At 44.7% G+C, this 26,167-nt stretch overlaps 1 protein-coding gene across 1 annotated transcript in view; it reads left to right on the top strand.

Annotated features, from left to right (window-relative positions):
* The window catches only part of LOC127584570 (tyrosine-protein phosphatase non-receptor type 13-like), a 307,142-nt gene that overhangs the window by 177,524 nt on the left and 103,451 nt on the right, over positions 1-26,167 (top strand). The window contains exons 27-29 of the mRNA XM_052041344.1: positions 9,766-9,977; positions 16,427-16,525; positions 19,418-19,737. Of these exons, the coding sequence (XP_051897304.1) occupies positions 9,766-9,977; positions 16,427-16,525; positions 19,418-19,737 (631 nt within the window). The remainder of the gene's footprint in view (positions 1-9,765; positions 9,978-16,426; positions 16,526-19,417; positions 19,738-26,167) is intronic.

Genomic DNA, 26,167 nt, shown 5'->3' with positions numbered 1-26,167 from the left:
CACACTGCTGCCCATGTCTCAGTCACACTGCTCACCAGCGCCCCTCTGTTCACTGGCAAACTCTGGCTCCGAGACGAGTAACAGCTCAGTTTTGAAATTTTCCTCCGTGTTGTCAACACCCTCCATCTTGCAGCCTCCACCTTCTTTGGAATCTCCATCATCCCTCAAACACTCTGAGATCTACAGAAACCTCTCTCTCTCCCTGGCCTTTTGCTCCTGTGTAAAATTTAATCACTACTCTTTGAGAGCAATGTCCTGAACTCCCAAAGCCCTGGAGTTCACTCTCTAGACCTCTCTGCCTCCCCATAAAATGTTCATAGAGTTGTACAGCCCGGAAACAGGCCCTTCGGCCCAACTCATCCATGCTGACCAAGATGTCTGTCTGAGCTAGTTAGGCCCATTTGCTTACGTTAGGCCCATATCCCTCTCAACCTTTTCTATCCATGCACCTGTCTAAATGCCTTTTAAACATTGTAATTGTACCCGCCTCTACCACTTCCTCTGGCAGCTCGTTTCCATGTACCCACCACCCTGTGTGTGAAAAAGTTTTCCTTCAGGTCCCTCTTTAGATCTTTCCCCTGTCACCTTAAACCTATGCTCTCTGGTTTTAGACTCCCCTACCCTGGGAAACAGAATGTTACCATCCACCTTATCTACTCCCCTCATGATTTTATAAACCTCTGTAAGGTCACCCCTCAGCCTCCTTCACTCCAAGGAGAAAAGTCCCAGCCTATCCACTCTCTCCTTATAACTCAACCCTTCAAGTCCCAATCTCCTTAAAATTTACCTCAGCTTTATGACACTCCTATTATGTTGTCAGGTGAAATATTTTATTTAATAACACTCCACTTCAGACACTTAAACAAATATAATTGTTTTTATATTTGTTGTGGGAAGGTGGGAATCATTGAAAAGGCAATTCTTATTGCACAGCCATGGTTACCCTGAAAGAATTCAGCTTCAGATACTGTACATAAAGCAGAACTGGAGTTACCTGCAGGCCAGACCAGGTAGGCTTGATGGGTTCCTTATACTAAATGATACATGACTCCGATATTAATCATTCCTTGACCTTGGAGTGAAACAGCAGGGAAGCAGGCCCTTCGGCCCACTGAGTCTATGCTTGACCATCAAGCACCCATTTGCACTCATCCTCCACTAGAACGATTTTCGTTCTCCTTACATTGTCATCAACTCTGCCCAGATTCTGCCACTCACCTACACACTGGGGGCAATTTACAGTGGCCGATTAACCTACCAACCCGTAAGTATTTTGGGATGTGGGAGGAAAATGAAGCACCTGAAGGAAACCCCCGTGATATCTGTGTCTTCAGCGATCAAAGCCCTCGTAGAGCTCCTTCCCTCTTCCCCTCCGCCTATACCTCTTGCACCGCCTTTTACACATTCTTTCTGTGTGGTTAGTCTCTCCTGACAAACGCTTCTGTGGCTCAGTGTCAGGTATGTCAGATTTCACTCTGCAGAAGTCGCTGGGACATTAAGAGTTGTGGGTGACAGAGTGCCGCTCCCAGTCTTTCTGGCTCCAACCCACAGTCGACCAGATTGACTAAGTACAATTTCCCACATTGCTATGGTTGGGTTCAGACACAAGAGCCTACACACTGCATTATACCACCCATGAAAGTGATTTCACCCCAGTTAGATTATGGTAGCAGTCACTTGCAGGTGAAGTCCATCCATCTAGAAGCCGGCCCAGGCACTTCCCTGCACAATTGATGATGATGAGATGATAATACGACAGCCTACACTGTAATCTTGCTGTTCTGGATGTATTTGTCTTTCCTGCATGTGCAGCAATGCCACTTCCCTCATGCCCACACTTTTGATCTCCCATCCACACTGTGACAAGAGGGCTGAATGATCATGACTGGTGAGACAGGCTCAGCCCTATGTTAGAAATTCAGTGATCTGAATCACGCCGAGTAATTAGACAAGAGAACTGTTCCGTATCTGCCCCCTTTAAGGAAACTGTAAATCTCACGTACCATACAAAAGAATTCTGGTTCAGAAAAAAAGTAGTTTATTCTCCTGGAATGGTTTCTATTCAAACCTTTAAATTGCTGATAACCACCACACAATTTAACACTAGTATAAATGAATTAGAGTTGCAATTGTAAGGTTTCTGCAGGGATCAATGTCTTCATAAACATCAGACAGATCCAAAATCACACAGAATAATTAATATATTTCAGGAATAGACTGCCCTGGCACAAACACATATGTGACATCCTGAAATCCTGAATAAATTGACACATTGTGGGGGAATCAACACTTCTCATATTGCACAGCTGGATCCAAAGAACTGGTGGTGATCTGGTTACATTTTATTGCCACAGTGTATAATTATATTTCTCTGCTCTAATTTCCTTATTACATGTGGTGTATCTAACAGATCAAGGTAGAATTGGTAGCAGTAAAAGGCATTTATCCTGGATATTGTCTTATGAATCACCAGGAGTGTAAATAGATGAGGAAAAATAATTCTTATTTATACCAGAGCCCGTTACGTGCACTCTCCCTCTGAGCAGCACTGCATCCCCTGGACTTCAAGTATGACAATATTCCAGTAAAGCATTTGGATTGTGGATCTGTTGTAATGTTCCTTGTTTTACAAAACAATACACAATCCAACACGGACAAACCTGAACATTTCTGAGCATAGTGTGGACCAATAAACCATCAATCTCACGTGTGTGTGAGAGAGAGAGAGAGAGGTGTGTGTGTGTGTGTGTTTTTCTGTTTTTGTGTAAGTGTGTGTAGTCTGTGTGTGTGTGTGAAAGGTGTGTGTGTGAGTGAGGTGTGTGAAAGAGAGGAGTGTGTGAGAGAGAGGTGTGTGTGAGAGAGGTGTGTGTAAGAGGTGTGCGTGAGAGAGAGAGGTGTGTGTGTGAGAGAGGTGTGTAAGAGAGGTGTGTGAGAGAGAGAGGTCTGTGAGAGAGAGAGGTGCGTGTGTGAGGTGCGTGTGTGAGAGGTGCGTGTGTGAGAGAGGTGTGTGTAAGAGAGAGGTGCGTGTGTGAGAGAGGTCTGTGTGTGTGAAAGAGGTGAGTGAGTGAGTGAGAGAGAGGTGCGTTCGTGTGAGAGAGGGCTGCACGCACGAGATAGAGGTGCATGCGAGGTGTGTGAGAGAGAGGTGTGTGTTTTGGAGTCATGAGTGTCTAGACTGCCTGGGACCAAGTTTTCTCTTCCACTCTGAACCTCACATGTCTTTTGCCTTCCTGACCCGCCAAGCCTCGGGCACCTTTCATTTATTCCCCTCCCATGCCCTGTGCAGCCTCATTTCTTCACTCTGCCTCTGATGCTACAACCTCAGCTGCCAAGACCCTAGGTTTTGGAACAAAAAGCAACCTGCTGGAGGAACGCAGCAGGTCAGGCAACATCTGTGGAGGGAAATGGACAGTCGACGTTTCGGGTCGAGACCCTTCATCTGAATTGAAAGGGTAGAGGTGAAATAGTCAATATAAAAGAGGTGAGGGGGAGGGATGGAGCAAGAGCTGGCAAGCAACAAGTGGATCCAGGTGAGGAAGGGTGATTGGCAGATGGAGTCCGGTTGGCAAAGGAAGGGTGGAGATAGCGGCAGAGGACAGGAGGTGATGGGTGGAGGCAACAAAGGGCTGCAGATGATGGACTCTGATAGGAGAGGAAGGTGGAGCATGGAACCGAATAAGGGAGGTGGTGTAGGCGGATGGGAACAGTGGGAGGAGTGCATCTCAGTCTCTTGTGTCTCCCTAGGTTTTGGAATTTTCTATGCAAACTGCTGCCTCTCTTCCTGTCTCCTCAATGTGTTTCTTGGATGACCTTTCACTTACCTAGACTCATGGTTTCTTCTTTGGCTCGGGGTTGTTTTTTGATTAATTGCAAAGTACTTTGGACGTTTACCTGCATTAAAACCAATGTCTAATAGGAGTAGACTCTTGTTATTAAAGAATGATGGATATAGAGAAACATTTGTTTCCTGTGGAGTGTGGCTGGATAAATGCAGAGATCTGGTGCTCCCATAGTTTTGCTTGAAGAGTCTGTCTACAGTTCAGTGTTAATTCTGCATCATACCTCCCTGTGCGGGACTCAGCACTGGGAACACTGGATTTGTGAACTGACCCCAGAATAGCTGATTGCAGGCCCTCCCCAGGTCACAGACGGCTGGCTTATGGACACCTGTACATATGAACGAGCTGCCATAGATATCATTATGCATCACGGCTAGGTATGGCAACTGCTCTGCCCAAGACCGCAAGAAACTGCAGAGGGTTGTGGACACAGCTCAGCACATCACGGAAACCAACCTCCCCTCCATGGACTCTGTCGACACTTCTTGCTGCCTCGGTAAAGCAGCCAACATAATGAAAGACCCCACCCACCCCGGACATTCTCTCTTCTCCCCCCTCCCATCAAGCCTGAAAGCATGTACCACCAGGCTCAACGACAGCTTCTATCTCACTGTTATAAAACTATTGAACGGTCCTCTAGTGTGATAAAATGGACTCTTGACCTCATAATCTAGCTCGTTATGGCCTTGCACCTTATTGTCTGACTGCACTGCACTTTCTCTGTAACTGTAACGCAATATTCTGCATTCTGTTAATGCTTTCCCTTGTACTACCTTAATGCACTGTGTAATGAAATGATCTGTATGGATGGCATGCAAAACAAAGTTTTTCACTGTAGCTCAGTACATGTGACAATAATAAGCCAACTTACCAATTTAAATTGAAAAGAGAATCAGTCTAGGGAAAAAAATTTGTTTACAAAGATGTGCGGGTTAGGAGCTGTGGGCATGCTATGTTGGCACCGGAAGTGTGGCGACACTTGCGGGCTGCCCCCAGCACGTTCTTAGTAATGCAAAAAGACGTATTTCACCATGTGTTTCGATGTACATGTGACTAATAAATAAATATCTTAGCTTATCTTATCTTATCATGAACTTGACAGTGATTTAAGCCATTCTGTTGTTAACAATCAGGATCATTCATTGGTAGGAAAATGAAAAAATTTCACCTCACTACAGGAAGGATGTGGAAGCCATAGAGAGGGTGCAGAGGAGATTTACTAGGATGCTGCCTGGAATGCGGAGCATGCCTTATGAAAGTAGGTTGAGGGAACTTGGCCTTTTCTCCTTGGAGTGACGGAGGATGAGGGGGGACCTGATGGAGGTATATAAGATGATGAGAGGTATTGATCGGGTAGATAGTCAGAGGCTTTTCCCCAGGCCTCAATTGGTGGCCACAAGAGGACATAGGTTTAAGGTGCTGGGGAGTAGGTATAGAGGAGATGTCAGGGGTAAGTTTTTTACTCAGAGAGTGGTGACTGCATGGAATGGGCTGCCAGCAACGGTGGTGGAGGCGGATTCGATAGGGTCTTTCAAGAGACTGTTAGATAGGTACATAGAGCTGAGAAAAATGGAGGGCTATGGGTAAGCCTAGTAATTTCTATAGTATGGACATGTTCAGCACAGCTTTGTGGGCCGAAGGGCCTGAATTGTGCTGTAGCTTTTCTATGTTCTATGTAACCTCCCTCCAATAATCCGATACTATTGTCTCTTAAGAATGCCAGCTGCCAGTTTCACTGTGGGAGGCCACTTAACAGTGTTGCTTTGGCAACTGACTAAACAATCACTTCTATTGATACTCGTGCAACAATACTCTATTATACAATGCAACTTCCACTGATACTTCAAGCCCATTGAAGCTAGCCATTGAGCATGGGACATCCTGATTCTGCCCATTGTAAGTAGGCAGGGGAAAGCAATAAATAAATGTTCATGTCAATTGGCTCTCAACCATACCATTCATTACAATACTGTGGAGCTATGGTTACTGTATTGAGTGATTTTATGTATTTACTCACTAATAGACAAATCGACTTATGAGTGTCTGTAAAATTGAAAATCGTTCGTAACCTGGGAATGGTTGTAGCTGACTTCCAGAGTGCACTGGGATAATTTGCAATGCATTTAGATTCTCCAGTACAGACTTATTTCATGCGGTGAATGAAAGTTGTCTGTCAGCTATACCAGATACATCAATAATGTTTTAATTTTCCTACCAATGAATGATCACAGGAATATTTTATGGATCCTGATGTTAACAACAGAATGGCTTAAATCACTGTCAAGTTCATGATAAGATAAGATAAGCTAAGATAAGATATTTATTTATTAGTCACACGTACATCGAAACACACGGTGAAATACGGCTTTTTGCATTACTAAGAACGTGCTGGGGGTAGCCTGCAAGTGTCGCCACACTTCTGGCGCCAACATAGCATGCCCACAGCCCCTAACCCGCACATCTTTGGAATGTGGGAGGAAACCAGAGCACCTGGAGGAAACCCATGCAGTCACGGGGAGAATGTACAAACTCCTTACAGGCAGCGGCGGGAATTGAACCCAGTCGCTGGCATTGTAATAGCGTTATGCTACCTGCTATTGTAGTGCAGATTATGCCAGGTTGTTTATTCCCCCTGCACAAACACACTCTTGGTCAGGTTGACAGTGACCATTTTAACTTGGCAGCAGTGGTAAAGTGCGAAGTATTACAGCGGCAAACTGATATCGCTGTTCTCAGCTCCAGAGCGGGTGCACAAATTCTTTGGATCCTGAGCTATCCCAGAGTAACTGGTGGTTTCACTGCAAGTGGGGATTTATTATTTTTTCTAATGACATAGAAGGAGGCCATTCAGTCCATGGACTCTATGCTGGCTCTCAGAGCAGTGCCATCGATCCCATTCTCCTACATTTCTCTATAACCCATTCTCCCTCACGTACACAATTCCCCCTGATTCTCTTACCACTCACCTACACTAGAGGCTATTTACAGCGGCCAGTTAACCCACTAACTAGCAGGCTTTGGACGTGGGAAGAAACCGGAGCACCAAGGGGGAAGCGTGGTCACAGGGAGAGTGTGCAGACTCCACACAGACAGCAAGCTGAGGTCCGGATTGAATCTGGGAGGTAGCAGAACTACCTGCTGTGCACCGTGCTGCCCAGAACCAGCTATTCCCTTTATGATTTATAACAGCAAAGAACTTGCCTTGCATTCTTGTCGACAGCCTGTCCCATTTTAAGCTGACGGTCTCAGAAGGTCAAGCTTAGAAAAAAGTCAAGAGAACTTTGCATCAATTGAAATATTTAAACACTTGATCTGACATTCATAGTCTTTTTCCTTTAGTACATGAGGAACATTTTTGAAATAAAAATGCTTGTTGTTTTTGTAAGAGTTGCAGGAAAAGTTGAAATTTAATAAAATGCAAAATCAATGGCACTAAACAAAAGTAATAAAAGATGGGATAGGGATTTCAAAGCAAGCAGTGAAAACCCCTGTTAATGTGTAAGAAGCAGGCAGGTCTCTCAAGATGAAAGCAGGTGAGAGTATAATGGGTGGTAAGGAAGTGATCGACTGCTTAGATGGTGACTCAGATCTCATAGATTCGTACAGCAGAGAAACAGGTCCTTCAGCATTGTACGTTCCCCCCGTGTCTGCGTGGGTTTTCTCCGGGTGCTCCGGTTTCCTCCCACATTCCAAAGACGTACGGGTTAGGAAGTTGTGGGCATGCTATGTTGGCGCCGGAAGTGTGGCGACACTTGCGGGCTGCCCCCCAAATCACTACGCAGAAAGATGTGTTTCACTGTGTGTTTTGATGTACATGTGACTAATGAAGATATCTCATCTTAATCAGTCGATCATGTCCTGTTTACCTGCATTAGGTCTGTGGACTTCTATGCCTTGACTATTGAAGTCCTTGTCCAGATGTCTCTTAAATGTGAGAGCATCTGCCTACCCCACCTCTTCAGGCAGCACATTCCAGACCCCGATCACCCGCTGTGGAAAAAAATTCTTCTCAGATCTGATAGAACATAGTACAGCGCAGATCAAGTCCTTTGGCCCACAATGTTGTGCCGACATAGCTATTCCCTCCTACCTACAGAATGCCCATATCCCTCTATTTTCCTCTCATTCATGTGCCCATCCAAGCCCCTCTTGAAAGCCCCCAGTGAATTTGCCTTCACCATCCGATCAGGCAACGCATTCCAGGCATCCACCACTCTCTCAGTAAAAAAAACATACCCCTCATGTTTGTTCTGAACCTACCCCCTCTCACCTTAAATGCATGCCCTCTGGTATTGGATTGCTCAATAATGGGAAAAAGATATTGCTTGTCCATCCTATCTATGCCCCTCATAATTTTATACACTTCCAACAGATCACCCCTCAGCCTCCGCCGCTCCAGAGAAAAGAGCCCAAGTTTGTCCAGTTTCTCCTGATAGCACATGCTGTCTAATCCAGGCAGCATCCTAGTAAACCTCCTCTGCACCCTCTCTAAAGCCTCAACATTCTTCCTATCGTGAGGTGACCAGAATTGCACGCAATACTCTAAATGCGGCAATCTCCTCTACACCTCCTCCCTCTTGGCTTGAACCTGTGCCATCTTGTCTTGGACTCTCCCACCATGGGAAAAAGATTTTTACCATCTACCTTCTCAACCCCACACATCATTTGATATAGTTTTATCAGTTCAATCCTCAGCCTCCTCTGCTTCAGGGAAGACAAACCCAAACAATTCAGCCTGTCTTTATAACTGAAATGCTCCAATCCAAGCAACATTCACATCAGAGGAGGAGGATAAAGCACCAAAAGCACAGTGAAATAAAGCATGTGATGGGCTGAACTCAGTAGATTTAATGGAATATTTTTAATGGAGTGAAGAAAATAATGGGACTAAAGAAAGACAAATCTCTTGGGCCTGGTGGTTGGACTATGAAAGGAAATAATAGATTAGGAAAACACAGGTGCATGAATTTTCCAAAGCTCTCTTGTCTCAAGGGTAGTGCTTTGGACTATGAAACTACAAATGCCACTGTATTATTTCAAAAGGGAGGTAAGTTGTGGAGAAGTTATTGGGATCTACCATCAGGAACAGAATGACTGATGCAAGAGCATAAGGATGGATTACTGAAGTTTAGGTTGTACATGTGAAATCTGGTCAATTGTTTTGTGTTCACTAGAATGAAGGTTAAGGCGAGTGCATTGTCCCTCTGAACAACCAGACAGTTTTAATAAACTGGATGAATGTTGAAATTAACTGACAGGAATGAAATCCAGCAACCAGCTCTGATTTTCAGTGGGACTTTGGGCATATCTTGGACTGGAACATACGTATTTGACTGGCTCTCCGCTCCCATTTCCAGGATTTGAGCTGCAGAGGTTCTGCGGCATTAAATGTCATGTTTCCTGACATCACCATCGTAAAAGTAGGCACCAGGGAGGTCAGCATGGTATTGGTGTGGCTGCCGAAAGAAGATCTGAAGGGAGTGCATTCTGTGTCCACTTGTCCACTTGTGTAGGAGCTTGAGGCTTCTATCAACTTATACCAGGCCCCACCCACGGGAGAAGTGGGGCAACCCATCAGGAACTAATTCGACAGATTTAGTTAAATTACTTTGCACCTGAACATTCTTTGGGCTCACTACTGGTCAAGTTCATCAAAACTAAGAGCAATAATTCACTCCAATATCTTAAGAGATGGGAAAAGAAAATTAAAAAATGGGTATCCCTTAATAGTCATCTCAGCCCTTTCAATGTTCTGGATAATTTTGGAACTAAATTATCCATAACATTCTTTCATACATAAAGACATTATATTGATAGACAAGGGTTACAGTAATATTTGGAAGTGTTCAATGGTGAGAAGTCTTCTATCTGATGGAAAATATGTTGCCATTATATTCTGATTAACGCCTGACAATATTGTTAACAGATAACACGTTTGAGGTGAAGATGAAGAAAAATTCTGGCGGTTTGGGATTCAGTTTCCTACAGATGTACACAGCAGCAGACGACCCAAGAGGAAGCTTGGTGAGAATAAAGAGATTGTTTCCAGGGCAACCAGCAGGGGAGACCGGTCAGATTGAAGTTGGGGATGTCATCCTGGGTGTCAATGGAGCAACAGTCAAGGGGCTGTCGTATCAGGTGAGTGGCTAAACAGTAGCTGATGCCTTGTGAGATTAATGAACATTTTACACTGGGGAAGCAAAGCCAATTCACAGATCCACGTAAATAAAAACAGAGAATGCTTCAAACACTCAGCAGATTTGGCAGCGTCCATGGAGAGAGAAATGGAGGTAACATTTAAAGTCGATGACCTCTCATTAGAAGCACATTCAGTAGCAGTTGGATGTGAAATGTCAAGTTTTAGGGGATGTGAGATATCTAGTGTTAGGTTACCTTTGGCCAAGGTGAAACATGTGTGCGTTGGCAGCGCCAATGAACCCCCACATGATTTAGCCCATTAAAGTGAGTGAAGCCGAGCCTGTGGAGGTGACTACAGAAAGGGTCACACTTCACACCAGTGACTAAAGATGGGTTCAGAACTCTTTCACGGATTTTCCGTGAATCGAAACCTCGACTGTCTGTTTCCCTCCATAGACGCTGCCTGACCTGCTGAGTTCCTCCAGCATTTTGTGTGTTGCTTCAGATTCCAGTATCTACAGTCCTTTGTGTCTCCTGTGATCAGAGTGTTGGAGGTTTGGAGCTGAGGGGGATTTATGACCTCTGGGAGTCGGGGGCTTCGGCGATCAGGACCAATGAGGTTGGGGCAATTGGGCAGTTAGCGATGGGGTTGGGGCAGGGTCGACGGGAGGGTGCCCGAGGGATGAGATCAGTCATAAGAGCCATAGAGATCCAGCACGGAAACAGGCCCTTCGGGCCTTCTTTGTCCATGGCCAACCACCCATTTGCACTCATCCCATTTTATTCTCCTCACATTTCTCAACAATCCTACCCCCCAGAATCTACCACTCACCTACACACTAGGGTCAATTTCCGGTGGCCAATTAACCTATCAACCTGCATGTCTTTGGGATATGGGAGGAAACCGGAGCATCCAAGGGAAACCCACGTGGTCACAGGGAGAATATGCAAACTCCACACAGACAGTACCTGAGGTCAGGATTGAACCTAGGTCTCTGGCACTGTGGGATAGTGACTCTACTAATCATGCCACTGTTCCATTGCATTGGAAGCAGCTGAAAGCATCAGGACAGTCTGAAGGATAGAAGGTTGCTATGGGACTTACTTCTTGGTGTCCCATTCTGGTACTGCACAAGTGAAACCAAAAATGACCAACACTCCCTGTGATTTTTAATGGTGCATTGCATGAGCAACAGTGTCAGTTGTGCTTCTGATGCTGAAATCACAGATGCAAAAGCATGATTCGCAAGGGGAATGTGTCCAGTCACAGTGTGGGACAAAATGGAAATGATCTTACGGACCTGGGGAGGAGTGGAGAGAGCAGAGGGAATGTCTGATTGGCTGGAGCCCACGGTTCGCCAGGTGACACAAATGCTGTTGGTGCCATGTTAGAGAGGGTGATGAATGCTTGCTCGTCATTGCTGCTCTGTCTGGAAGAGTGTACATAGAGGGAGCTAAACAAGGGCAAGAGAGAGGGGAAAATGGTGCTGGAGCTGTGAGATACAGAACACAGCAGTTGCTGGAAATCTGAAATAAGGGAATGCAGGAAATACGCAGCAGATCAGGCGGATAGAGAAAAACTGACTCCCAAAGCTATCCTCTCTGCACCTCCTCTCACCTGCTTCCTGTAAGGACTAAATTCCAATCTCCCAATTTCTTTAGCTCAATCGTACCTGTTCTGATGACAAGGCTTTCCACCCTGGTCCTTCTGAGGTGTATCACTTTTTCTTTAACAGAGGCTGCAACCCCCCCCCCCCCCCCCCACCCCCCACACAATCATTGACAGGGATCTCGACCTCGTCTGCTCTATTTCCCACGTTCCTGCTCCCACCCTCTCCTCTCGCCTTCCTTGTCCTCATCTTCCACCCAGCAACTTGCACATTCAATGGGCCACCTGTAACTTTTACCTACTTTCAACAAGATTCCCCCACCCAGACACGTCGTTCCCCTCCCCCTTCACCATTCCAAAGGAACCATCACCTCTGTGCATCTCGGGTCTGTTCTTCCATCTCCGTCCACTTCCCTTCTTCCAGCAATTTCCCGTGCAACTGTGTGATGTGCAACACCTGTCCTTTTACTTCTACCCTCCTCGCCACACAGGGACCCAAAGCAGCTTCCAGATGAAGCAGCGATTCACACGCCAATTTGGTGAACTGTATTTGGTGCTCACAATGAGGTCACCTCTACGTTGGGAAAACCAATCACAAATTGGGTGTCTGCCTTGCAGAACACCTCTGCCCAATCCACAAAATACTGAGCTTCTGGTTATGTCCCTTTAATTCCCTGCTCCTCGTTCGTTCTGACCAATCAGTCTAGCTTCCAATTCTGTTCCCATAAACAGCACCTCATCTTCATTCTAGGCATTATTGCAACCCTGGGGACTCGATGCTGAATTTAACAATTTCAGATAACCAGCCTTTCCTGAGAATCGAAACAAAAGTGTAGATGCTCGAAATCTAAAATGAAAGCAGAAAGTGCTGGAAATACTGAACAGGTCAGGCCGCATCTGTGGGAAGAGAGACAGAGTTAACATTTCAGGTTGAAGACGCTTCGATAGGCGAACAGTCTGAGAGATAAGATTAGAGACAGGAGTGGACAATTTTGACAAAGGATCTTCGACCTGAAGCGTTAACTCTGCTTTTCCCACTGATGAGCCTGACCTGCTGAGCATTTACAGTCTTTTCTGTTTGATTCAGCCTTTTCTATTTATATCAGAAGTGATCGGTTCCAATATAAGGTCATCAACCAGTGACTAACTCAGTTTTTCACTCTACACGGATGCTGCCTGATCTGCTGAGAACTTCCAACATTTTCTTTTATTTCCGATTTCCAGCAGCTGCTGCATTTTGCGTCGCACAGACCCAGCATTGTTTTATTTCTCTTCTCCCCTCATCTTCTCCTTTTACTTGCACTCCTTCAGACACTGCAGCTACGATTGCCAAGCCTTTGTCAACATCCCTTAAACGGCACCAACAGCACTTGCATCATTGAGTCATAGTGTTGTACAGCACAGAATCAGGCTCTTTGGCCCACAATATCCATGCTGACTGATTATCTGCAGCACTTCCTGTCTTTTTGTTTAATTTCAGCTCCATCTGTACAACCAAAATCTGTAATTCACACAATCTAGTGTGTTTGTAATCACTACAAAATTTGAACACATTTCCTGCTCCAGCTTTCTTCAACAGTTTATGTGAATTTTTGCATTAGTTTGACATTTCCACTTAACACGATGCTCTTGCAAACAAAAATTAGATTTATTTTGTATCAAATAAATGATGACTAAGCATCCTGCCTTCTGCAGTTTAGCACCTGGAGGGGATCACTTGTAGGAATTACCCCAGTGCACAATGTGTGTGTGTGTTTTACCTGATAGAAGTTAGCTAAATTATGAGGGGCATAGATAGGGTAGATGATGTTAAATACTAGAGGACGTAGCTTTAAGGTGAGAGGGGGAAAGGGGGAAAAGTTTGAAGGGGATGTGCGGTGCAAGTTTTTTTGCACAGAGTGTGGTAGGTGCCTTGAAAGCGCTGCCGGGGTGATGGTGGAGGCAGATGTGATGGGGTATTCAAGAGGCTATTAGATAGACACATGAATATGCAGGGATATGGATCGTGTGCAGGCAGAAGGGATGAGTTTAATGTGGCATCATGGTGGGCACAGACATTGTGGGCCAAAGGGCCTGTTCCTATGCTGTACTGTTCTATGTTTACTGAGGCTCCAGTCTTATATTGTCCAATCTTTCTAATCTCCAAGGGATGATTTGTGTGAGGTGCTGAGCAGTGTGCTCAGAGGAACACAGCACAGATCTTGGGAACTGGACAAGATGCTGGTATTTTCCACCCTGGAATATTATGTAAAGATCCTTTCCAGGTTACGGCAGGGTTACGTTCCTGAGAACTGTTCGTAACCCAAAGGTGCCTGCAGGGATGGGTTGTCCCATAGGAATAGACAGTCTGGAGAATCATCTTAAATCTCATTTTGCCATTCTTAATAATAAATCTGATATTAACAAATTTAACCTGTGTCTCCAGATAGGATTCACAAAATGGGCATCATTGTGTTAACTGGAACATATTCTTCTTGGGTTCAATGTGGCAGAATTCCAGCTAGTGTCAGGAACAGTCAGCTGCAGCCCCGCCCGTAGCAGCCGGCAAATCCATCCCACCGTCTCCTAAACACTCGCTCGTATGTACGGACTGTACATAAGTTAGGCCTTCGTAACTTGGGGAGGACCTGTACTTCTCTGGTCACCATTTTAAACATCCACACTTTGGGGAGTGCCATAAAGAACAACCAAATGGAATAGGCAGTCCAGCTACAGGAAGAGGCTTCAGGTGTTTACGTGGGAGAAGACCTGGTGACATTTTTAGTACATTTAAGTTTCTGAAGGATGCACGCAGGATAATCGTCAAGCTGGAAGATAATCAGAGTGAAAGGTATTGGGTATTGGGGATTGGGGCAGAGGTGGTGGCAGATGAGCTGTTGAATGTGGAGGTTGGTGGAGTGGACAAGGAGGGCTCTCTTGTAGTCTGAGTGGTGCAGTGTTGCAGAGGATGTCTAACCAAGGCTCTGAGCAGCAGTAACATAACTTCCACCTGGTGGCATTCCTGCTCTTGCGATGAAGGGAGACTCCACCAGCCTCCACGTTTTAACAACTCATCTTACACCTTCTCCACCCCGAAGCCTAGACCAATCTTTTCCACTCCGCTTGTCTCCCAGATCTCCAAAAAGGCCATTGACTCCCCAGCATCCTGTCCACTCTTCATTCTTCACCAACTCATCCTTCTTCAAGGCTTCTTCCTGTGTGACCTACCTGACCTGTTGAGTATTTCTAGCAATTTTTGCTATTTTATTCAGATTTCAGACATCCACCATGTATCTGCCTCGTGATCTGTCCTAGGATGGGAGCATCAGCATGTTGAACTCACTCCAAAGCTCCACTGATTTCAATGAGGCAGAGTACAATGCATTGCCATGACTGGATAATGGTTTGAATGCTACTGATCAGAGATGAATTTCGAGGCGATTACTTTTTAAATTATTTTTTTTTAATGGAATAAAAAATTGAAATCAAGAACGGTGTTTTCCGAGAGGGAAGGCTGGCATTTCCTGAAGGCTTGGAGGGCAGGTTTGAGACAAGCATTATTTCTTAATGTGACTGGTAATATAGTGCTGGAGAAAACGATCAGGAATAGTAGTTAAGGAAAAAGGGAAGTCATTAAGTTAGTACAGTGGAACTGGCATTATGGATAGATAGAGTCAAACTGGTTAAATGTTCCTCCAATCAAATGTCTTGTGTGTGACCTTCGAATATGACATTGAATTTCTCCTCTTTTAATATCATTATCCTGGTTATTTTAAAGACAATAAGGCAACAGTTATTAGATTACAGCATTATTAGGCTATAGTTAATTCCTCTCCAGGTGAGAAGAAGAAATATTAATCTTCTATCACACTAGGCTGGGCAGACCCCCTTATCTGTTATCCCATCAATATTAGGTAATTGCTCATTTCGTTTTCCCAGTACATGATTTTCCTTCTTCAGATGGAGCTTCACTTTGGGGTGCGGTTCCTGGAGTCTTGCACAAGGCATCTTTCTCTCCTCATGAGCCAAGTCAGTGATTGGGAGCAGATTGTCTCCCCCAGTAGGAAGTACCACAGCCAAGCTTAATTGGATGACCTAACCCACACGTGAAGGTTGTGGGCAAGTGCGGGATTGGAGTGGGAGCCAAGCAACTGCGATTGAAAGGCTGATATTTCCTTCTGAGATGAGGTCATTGATGGCAACTCTTCAATAACTTTTGGAGGCTAATTCTACCTCTGTGCCAAGTGATTTAGCTCCACAAGGACTACCTGGGCCATCTGCAGTCTCTTGTGTCTCGTTTTTGGTTTGGCCGAGCATTTCTCTTGAGTTTTGTGTTTGATGCATGTGACCTTTGACCCAAGGAGGATAAGAACTTCTTTCAAGTATGCTGTGAGTCACGACATATGCAACAATTAGTTGCTAGGTATTGATGTTGTTCTATCTGCTCCAATCAGCCATTAACACATTAACTTTCTGCATGGGAGAGTGCTAAACTCCTCCATTCAAACCTTGTGCCTTTCTTTAGTGAAGAAGCCTGACTTTATAGCTAAGGTCAGTGATTAGCTAAACCAAGATTGATTATACCGAGCTCCACTTTTAACTTAGTTGTCCTTTTTGGACTTCCACTATTACATCTTTGTCAACATTTTAATGGTGCCCTGCTCTGTTCCATTCTGTCATTTACAACAGTTCTTCAACATGCCAGAGAAGGAATTAATGTGATTAATCGAAGGAATTGCAGTTAATTCTTATGAATGACTGTGCACCTTTAGCATAGTGTTTACAGCTATAGCTCAGAGCAGTTGTAAGTAGATGTTATCTGATCAAGATTTCTGTTCAACTGTTATCTCATTTTCAACAGGAGGTGCTTCATCTCCTACGAGGAGCTCCCCCTGAAGTCACGATGAGGATGTGCAGACCACCACCAGGAGTCCTGCCTGAAATAGACCCGCAAATCCTGGTAAATTCACTGAAATCTAACAGTTCCAGAGAGAATGGGGTGGGGGAGTGGATGCTGGTTTAGAATGCGTGTGTGAGCTTCAAGTTATTTGAGCCAAGTGTAAATATGTAGAGTGTACCAACTAATTCATCAGAAGTGTTGAACAGACTAAAACCTCTGGAGTGGAAATTCTTCTGGGCTTGAAAATGGGCTGTAAAACAACAGGGTGCCGGGGAATACTGCAGTGGTGTGATGATGTGAGTGGCTGTATTTTTCTGCACAAATCCACACCTACTCACCTTGCCAGTGCCAAGGCTAGCGGGCAAAAAACCCTTCTGTCTCTTTGCATACTGCAGCGGTGTGATGATGTGAGTGGCTATATTTTCCTGCATAAATCCACACCTACTCACCTTGCCAGTGCCAAGGCTAGCGGGCAAAAAACCCTTCTGTCTCTTTGCATGTACAAGGGGCTTCCGCTGTACATGGGGACTTGAGCCTTTTGTGCGATGGAACATTGGTCCCAGGACATGGCAGGGTCAGACCTCCGACCGCCGCCAGTTTAATGCACCTCTTCAGCTGGAAAAATTCCCAGGCCCTGATCTCTTAGCTTGTCAAATTTAAAAGAGGTAGAAAGAGGAACATTGAGTCTTTGGTTCCCATGGCTAAACACTTGCAAGGGCACCAGCCACTGAGTTCATCCACTTTCACAAGTTGGTCTTCCAGCACAGCGAGATGTCCATAAGGGAATGCTGCTGACTGGTATTCAAGACTGGCGATTCAGAATCCTACAAGAAGTCCAGGTACGGCCTACAGAACGCCATCGTGAGAGCAAAAAGCAATTCTGTGTGAAGTTAGAGACACAATCGTATGCACGACATCTGTGGCAGGGTTTGCGTGCCATTGGTTCCTACAAGGCAAAACCTAACAGCATAAATGGCAGTGATGCTTCACTCCCTGATGAGCTCAACGCCTTTTATGCACACTACACCTGTGCAAATCCCCACAGCATCTTGCCACCCTGTGATCTCTGTCTTGGAGGCCGACGTCGGAACATCCTTCAAGAGGGTGAAGCCCCGCAAAGTGTCAGGCTCCGACGGTGTACCTGGCAGGGTACTGAAAATCTGTACCGACCAACTGGCTGGAGCGTTCAAGGACATCCTCAACCTCTCACTGCTGCGGTCTGAGGTTCCCACCTGCTTCAAAACGGCAGCAATCACACCAGTGCCCAAGAAGAGCAGGGTGAGCTGCCTTAATGACTATCGACCGGTAGCAGCACTCACATCTACCGTAATGAAGTGCTTTGGGAGGTTAGTTATGGCTAGAATTAACTCTTGCCTGAGCAAGGACCTGGACCCGCTGCAATTTGCCTAACACCGTGGTGGAAAGGGTGAGCAGCTTTAAGTTCCTGGGTGTCAACATCTCCGAGGATCTGTCCTGGGCCCAACACATTGATGCAATCATGAAGAAGGCACGCCAGCAGCTCTACTTCATTAGGAGTTTGAGGAGATTTGGTATGTCACCAAAGACTCTTACAAATTTCTACAGTTGTACGGTGGAGAGCATTCTGACTGGTTGCATCACCGCCTGGTATGGAGGCTCCAATGCACAGGATTGTAAGAGGCTGCAGAGGGTAGTAGACTCAGCCAGCTCCATCACGAGCACAACCCTCCCTTCCATCAAGAACATCTTCAAGAGGTGGTGTCTCAAGAAGGCGGCATCCATCATTAAGAACCCTCACCATCTGGGACGTGCCCTCTTCTCATTGCTACAATCGGGGAGGAGGTACAGGAACCTGAAGACCCACACTCAACAATTCAGAAACAGCTTCTTCCCCTCCGCCATCAGATTTCTGAACGGTCCATGAACCCAAGAACACTACCTCATTATTCCCCTTTTTTTGCACTATTTATTTATTTTGTGATTTATAATAATTTTATGTCTTGCATTACTGCTGCCGCAAAACAACAAATTTCACATCATACGACAGTGATATTAAACCTGATTCTGATTCTGGCACATTCCAGGCTACAGGAGAATGCACTGAAACTTGATGCAGCCAATGCAAAGGCTCTGTGAGGAAGGACCACAGTCTAGAGTCCCTCCACTACTGCACACGGAGGGACTGAGTTGGGCGGGGAAGCCCCTCAGACATTGAAAGGGTGTATCACTCCAGGGGGTCATGTGAGTGGCAATGGTGCTGTGGTTTAAAAAAAGTGTTAACACTATTGAATGTATTGACCAAATGACACTAGGAATGTAAAAAGTATTTGCACTGCATTTTTTCTTTTGGTATATATATTTTGTTATGAATAAAGTTTATTTTTGGAAAAAATAATTGGGATGCACTTGATGTCAGGTGAGTACAACTGGCATTCCATATTCCTGAGAAAGGTGACCAAGGATAGGCTCCTTCTCTCGAGGTTACTTCACATGTAGCCCACGGTTGTCACTTGATGAAGTTTTTTTGAAATAAATGAAGAGCAGTTAGCATCAACATCCAAGTAGATTCACTCACAACTTCTGACTGTTACCAGAGCCTAGAGGATACGTTTGCCGATTCCCACACTCCAACAGGAGGGAGTTCTGGACTTAAAAGATAGTTCTGAACAACTGTATCAGTATTCCAACCCAAGCTTCCCACTGAGTGGGTCCTCCCTGCAGGTATCAGGTTGTGAATTACCTTTTGATAAATGGTTCCATCAGCAAACTTCACAGCTTTATAATTAAGGTCCATTGAAATTTTTATGAATAATCAAGATCACTGATGCACTTGTTATGGTTTTTGCATAAGGAGCAACTGAGAATTGCTTGGGTGATGACGGGATTTTGCTTTATGCTGCATACTTGTTCTAAATGTTAGCACTTAGCATTGACAAAGTTACCCACTGTCAACCTTTCATTTTGAAACGCTAGACTCCGATTTCATCGCCTGTGAAAGAATTGTCTGTTTTGAAGTTTCCCGACCCACAGCTGGAAGAGTTGCTGCAGGAGGGAAGGCTCCACCGGGGAGCAGAGGTTGGAGAAAGGCCCCAGGGTCTCCCCCAGTCCTATGATTCCAGTGATCATGAGTGCAGAGAGGACACAGTCGAGGAGGCCATTGAACAGGAACAGCATTTCCAAGATATTCCACTTGACACAACAAACTTGGACTTAGTTACTGCTCTGGCTGAAGACCTGAGGCAGAACTGTTACTCATCCTGTGACTTACCCGTTGCATTGCCAGGAACAGAAAGGTGAGCGCCATCTTTTTTCACATTGCTTCAGTGTGCCTGGAATGTCCTCAAATAGCCACAAAACACTTCAGCATTACATAATGCCTGGAACAATCTGATCTATGCAACAAATCTGTGAAAATCTAATCATGCAAGTTGAATAAATTAGATTTGCATTTTCAGTTAAGCAGCAGTAAAAGATTAATACCTGATTGGCTGTTCAGTATTGTCTTCATTCCCAGGTTGAGCTATTCATAGAGTCATACAGAATGGAAACAGGACCTTCGGCCGAACTGGTTCATGCCGACCAAGATTCCCATATAAAATAGTCCCATTTGCCTGCATTTGGCCCATATCCCTCAAAACCTTTCCTATCCATGTACCTGTCCAAGTGTCTTTTAAATGTTGCTAATTTACCTGCCTTAACCACTTTCTCTGGCAGCTCATTCCATGTTCATGCCACCCTCTGGGTGAAAAAGTTGTCCCTCAGGTTCCTATTAAATCTCTCTCCCCTCACCCTAAACCTATGCCCTCTGGTTCTTGATTCCCCAACCCTGGGAAAAAGACTGTGCGCATTCACCCTATCTATGCCCCTCATGATTTTATACATCTCCAGAAGATCACCCCTCATTCTCCTACGATTTGCTATTCTTAATAAAACAACTTTCTCTCCTGTGTGCCTGTCTCCACCAACTGCAGCTTAAGCTACCTCTTGTGTAGGTAAGCTTTCACAGTGGACTGAAAACCAGGACAGTGTACATACAATGCAGCTCTAAGTGCTGTTCACCATCCTTTGATCTACATCCAGTTATGGTGGGAGTAGCGTCCTCTGTAAGCATGATGACCGCAACCTGGATTAATTTAGTAAAAAGTAATATATCTTGGGGCTCGTCACAGGACCATCTGTCAGAAATTGAAAAGGTATTCAGAGAAAGGTCTAAAGACTTGGTCAAAGAGGTGTGCCAGATGTTAGGAGCAATGTAAAGGCCGAGAAACAGGTGGAGACGCAGTGAGAGTTAGGGAGAGACTAGATTGGGCAAAACAAGCTTTTCACTGTACCTCGGTACGAGTGACAATAATAAACCAATACCAATAATACAGACTATGGTCTGTCATATTGGACAGATGAAGCATTTGTTTGTTTCCAATCTGTTTACCTATTTTAAAATGGCTGCTTGTGGTCTGGTCGATCATAGAGGCATTCCTGGTTGATCAGATCACAAGCAGACACTGCAGCCCCACCAGCCTTTGCACTATTGGGCAATAATACAGGCCTGACACAATGAGATTGTGAATAAATATGAAAGTTAGTTTCTACCTGAAGGCTAGGAAATTCCTTACTCTTTCCTCATTGAGCCCTCAAAAATAAAGCGTTTAGGCCCAGCTCTGGCTGCTCGCTGCTCCTTCCTGATCTGGTTAAAGTCCTTGTCTTCAGTTTAGAGGCTCTGCTCACTGCTCTTACACCAGAACTTGGGACGGACAATCGGAGCTTGCAGCAGGCACAGGTGAGAGCGGAATGGCATGGCACCACCTCCACCTGAAACAAATATACAACGTGAGTTATGGACACTCAATCAATTTAGCCTTCTCCAATAGATTCATAGAGTAATACAGCACAGAAACAGGCCCTTCAGCCCAACTTGTCCATGCCGATCGAGTTGCCTACCTAAGCTAGTCCCATTTGCCTGTGTTTGGCCCATATCCCCTAAACCATTGCTATCCATGTACCTGTCCAAATGTCTTTTAAATACTGTAATAAGGACAGAAAATGCTGGAAACTGGTCAGGCAGCATCTGTTGAAAGAGAAGCAGAGTTAACAATTCAAACCCTGCTGAAGGCTCTTCAAAGACATTCATAGAGTCATACAGAATGGAATCAGGACCTTCGGCCCAACTGGTCCATGCCGACCAAGATTCCCATCTAAAATAGTCCCATTTTCCCGCATTTGGCCCATATCCCTCAAAACCTTTCCTATCCATGTACCTGTCCAAGTGTCTTTTAAATGTTGTTAATGTACCTGCCTCAACCACTTTCTCTGGCAGCTCGTTCCATGTACATGCCACCCTCTGGGTGAAAATTTTATTCCATGTACATGCCACCCTCTGGGTGTCTTATGTACTCATAATATATCAGTGTCTTTTTATCACATAATTACACTGCATAACAATTTTCCCTGTGCTCAGACACCTGATATGTGGTTCAAGAGATTCTGTTGTGTCATTATTATCCAGTGTCCCACATCAATGACATTTCATTATCCAACAGAAAATTGGCTCATCCAGTCTTATGGGGCATTTCCATCATAGCTCTTCCAATCTGCTTCATATAATGAGTTTCAAACCCCCAGTGACAATTACTATCAAACCACTCTCATGTTTAGGCATCACTGAGACGGTAGTAAACAATCGAATCCCCACTGCAGATCATGAACTCATTCCCAGTGCCACAAGAATCTACCATCATATTTAACAACCATCCCTGTCCATCTTATTTCTGATGATGGACGGGTTTCAACACATGTTGCTTGAAACCCATTTTCTCAGTATCTTGTCATTGGATTGGGTTGGTGTCCACTGCTGGACGAAGTGCCTGCGGCAGTATGAGAGACTGTTGTTTATATTAGTGGCATAAAATATAATGCCAGCTCCAAAAATAGTTTCATATGCAATTCACTGACCGGATTAACAGTTTCCTGGCAAGGAACAAAATGTACTTTATGTGTCGTTAAATGAGATTATTTTATATCTGCAAGGATGATGCTGTTCTTTTCCAATATGTGTTAGCTCTGTAGAATCTCATCTTTTTCCTCGAATGCTCTAATGAATCATTTTTCTTATATTCTTTATCTGCCTTTTCTCATTTGTCTCCCTCTTTCATTCCCCCTCTACCTCTCCTTTGCCTCAACTCTTTGTCATTAGTTATGTCTTCTCACCGTCTCTAACTATGGAACTATCTGCCAGATCCATCCATGTAATAAAAATAAAAAATAAGTGTGGAGGCTGGAGATCTGAAATTACAAACAGAAAGTGCCAGAAAAATTCAGCAGGTCAGGCAGCATCTGTGGAAAGAGAAACAGTTCACATTCTAGTTTGAAGATCCAATATCAGAACTGAGGAACGGGGAAGAACAAGAGAAACAAAGGACTGCAGATGCTGGAATCTAGATGAAAAACACGATGATGCTGGAGGAACTCAGCAGGCCAGGCAGCATCTATGCAGAAAAGCAGGCGGTCAATGTTTTGGATCAGGACCCTTTGACCGCTTGCTTTTCTCCATGGATGCAGCCTGGCCTGCTGAGTTCCTCCAGCATCATTGTGTTTTTCATCAAGGGGGAGAACAAGTTAGTTTAGATAGAAACTATTTTCTATCTAAATTAACTTGTTCTCCCCCTTTCTCAATTTGTTTTCTCTTCCCACCCCACCCCCCTGAGCCCCCAATTACCCAGTTTCTTTCTCTTCGCCCTTCTGGTTCCATCTGCCTGTCACCCGTACACTCAACCCTAACCCACTCCTCTTCCCCCACTGTTCTGTTTGCCCACCATCCCTTCCTCACATGGTCCCACTCATCACCTTCCTTTCGTATCAGATTCCATTATCTGCAGCCCTGTGTTGCCTCCACCTATCACTTCCCAGCCTCTATCACCATCTCCACCCTTCCCTCCCCCACCTGGCTCCATCTGTCCGTCAACCCCTCCTGACCTGGATCCACCTATCGCTTGGCAGCTCCTGCCTCACCCCTCCCCCTCACCTCTTTATACTGGCTATCTCCCCTCTGCACTCTCAGTCCTGGTGCAGGGTCTCAACCCAAAACTTCAACCGTCCCTTTGCCTCCACAGACGCCGCTCAACTCGCTGAGTTCCTCTGGCAGATTGTTTCTTTTGCTGTTTTACTCTCTTTCTCAGCTTTGACGAAGAGAAACAGAGATAACATTTCAGGTCAAAGATCCTTCAAGTCAGAACCTTCATCAAGTTCTTGTATCTGAAAAGTTAATTCCGTTCTCTATCCATAGATGATGCCTGACCTGCTGAGTGTTCACCAGATATTCTGTTTTTATTAAAATCAGGCCTGGCTGGTTTCGGTTGCCAATTGCAGAATATTTTCTGCATTTGTGTTTGCCTGCAAAACATCACCAGAGCATTCACTGCACCTGAAAGGTTTAAAAGTGATTCGCTGAGAGACCCAGAGGCAGTGTTAGTATCTTTAATGTCATAAGTTGTGATCTTGAATGCCTGACAGAGAGAGTAGGGAAGGGGTAGTATGGAGGGACAGTAGGGGAATGGGGAAAGTTGATGGACATTTAAGAGAGATCAAAGTAGTTGCCCAGTCCTTGTATTTTTTTCCAGAAGGCTGTCAATCCACTATTCAAAGGATTTATTATTGATGCTCTGTGGGAGAAGGGTCAGCCTGAGGAAATATCTGATGGTCTTCACTTTCAATTGAACCACAGGAGTTACATTTTTGTTTTTAATAATTATGTTGTGAACCCTGGCAACTGTATTCAGTTGTCAAAGACTGCAAATGAGTGCTCCGTGAACACTTCAGGGTTTACATTAGGTTGTTGGGTGAGCAGATTTGCATATCCCACAATGCTACAGTCTTTCACTGAACTATTTTCAAATATAGATATTGTCAAATAAACTGTGAATGTGTCCTCATTGTGACAGAGAGGAGAAGAATAAAATTGTTACCATTAATTATAGAGTCATACAGCATGGAAAAGAGGCCCTTCAGCCCAGCTTGTCTATGCCAACCAAGTTACCTAACTGAGCTAGGTCCATTTGTCTGCATCTGGGCCATATCCCTCTAAACCTTTCCTAGCTATGCACCTGTCCAGAAGTCTTTTATATGCTATAATTGTACCCACCTCTGCCACTTCCTCTGGTAGCTCGTTCCATATACGGACCACCCTCTGTGTGAAAAAGTTGCCCCTTCAGCCCCTTTTAAATCCATCCCCTCTCCATTTAAATCTGTGCCCTCTAGTTTTGAACTCCCCTACCCTGGGGACAAGACTGTGGCTATTCACCTCATCTTTACCCCTCATGATTTTATAAACCTCTATAAGTTATATTAGTGGTTTCTTCATTTACTTCAATAAAGAACATTTTTAATTGATAAACATCAATTATAATAATGAAACCATGGACATCTTTTTCATGGGTATAAAATTATTTATTACAAATGAAACATTGTCTTCATATTATGGTTGCTGTTAAGTGTTAGGTACAAACATTATTTCAGAGACTGCAGATATCTTAGTATGTTGAGTTGTAAGAGAGCTCCAATTGAATAATGAACGTGGAACCTGAGATGGGCATTGCAAACGGAATAGACATTAAGTGCTCAAATTTATAACATAATAGATACTTGTGTCTTTATTTGATTTGGCATGGTGGAGCTGCTCCCTGCACCAGAGACTCGGATACATTCCTGACCTTTCATGTTGTCTGTGCAGAGTTGGCCTGTTCTCTCATGGCCGTGTGGGTTTCTGCCTGCTGTAGTTTTCTTCCACATTCCAAAGTTGTTCTAATCAGTTAATTGGCTGCTGTACATTACCACTTAGTGCAAGTAAATGGGGTAAAGAACCGAAGGAGAGTGGATGGGTACATGAGAGAGCAGGGCTACAGGGGAAAGTGGACTAATAGCCATGGGCCCAATGGATAGAATGAACACTTTCTCTGCTGTCACAAGTAAATGAAGACACAAATCAAGCCATTTCAGCCACTAGTTGTATTAGTTTTTTTTAAATTCAGGTTCATTGATGGATGCACTGGTGAGCTTGTAAGCCTCCCTGTTGTCTGAGGAATTAAGACTGTAAGACATAGGAATAGAATTAGGCCATTCAGCCCTTCGAGTCTGCTCTGCCATTCAATCGTGGCTGATTTTACCTTCTCAACCCCTTTCTCCCTATAACCTTTGACGCCCTTACTAATCAAGAACCTATCAACTTCCGCTTTAAATATACCCAATGACTTGGCTTCCACAGCCATCTGTGGCAATGAATTCCACAGATTCACCACCCTCTGGCTAAAGAAATTCCTCCTCATCTGTTCTAAAGGGATGTTTGTTTTATTCTGAGGCTGTGCCCTCTGGTCCTAGACTCCCCCACTATTGGAAACATCCTCTCCACATCCACTCTATCCAGGCCTTTCAATATTTGGTAGAGTTCAATGAGATTCCCCCCCTCATCCTTCTGAACTCCAGTGAGTACAGGCCCAGAACCATCAAATTTAGAAATTAGAAATTTTATTTACAGCGTGGTAACAGGCCCTTCCGGCCTAACGAGTCCACGCCACCCATTTTAAACCCAAGTTAACCTACCCATACGTCTTTGTAATGTGGGAGGAAACCCACGCAGACACGGAAGAACGTACAAACTCCTTACAGATAGCGATGGGAATCAAACCCCGATCGCTGGCGCTGTAATAGCGTCGCAAATGCGCCTCATGTTAACCC

The sequence above is a fragment of the Pristis pectinata genome, chromosome 30 (genome assembly GCF_009764475.1).
Source record: "Pristis pectinata isolate sPriPec2 chromosome 30, sPriPec2.1.pri, whole genome shotgun sequence".
Lineage (NCBI taxonomy): Eukaryota > Metazoa > Chordata > Chondrichthyes > Rhinopristiformes > Pristidae > Pristis > Pristis pectinata.
The sequence above is the reverse complement of the archived record's forward strand: the minus strand, read 5'-3'. Positions and strand labels throughout refer to the sequence as shown.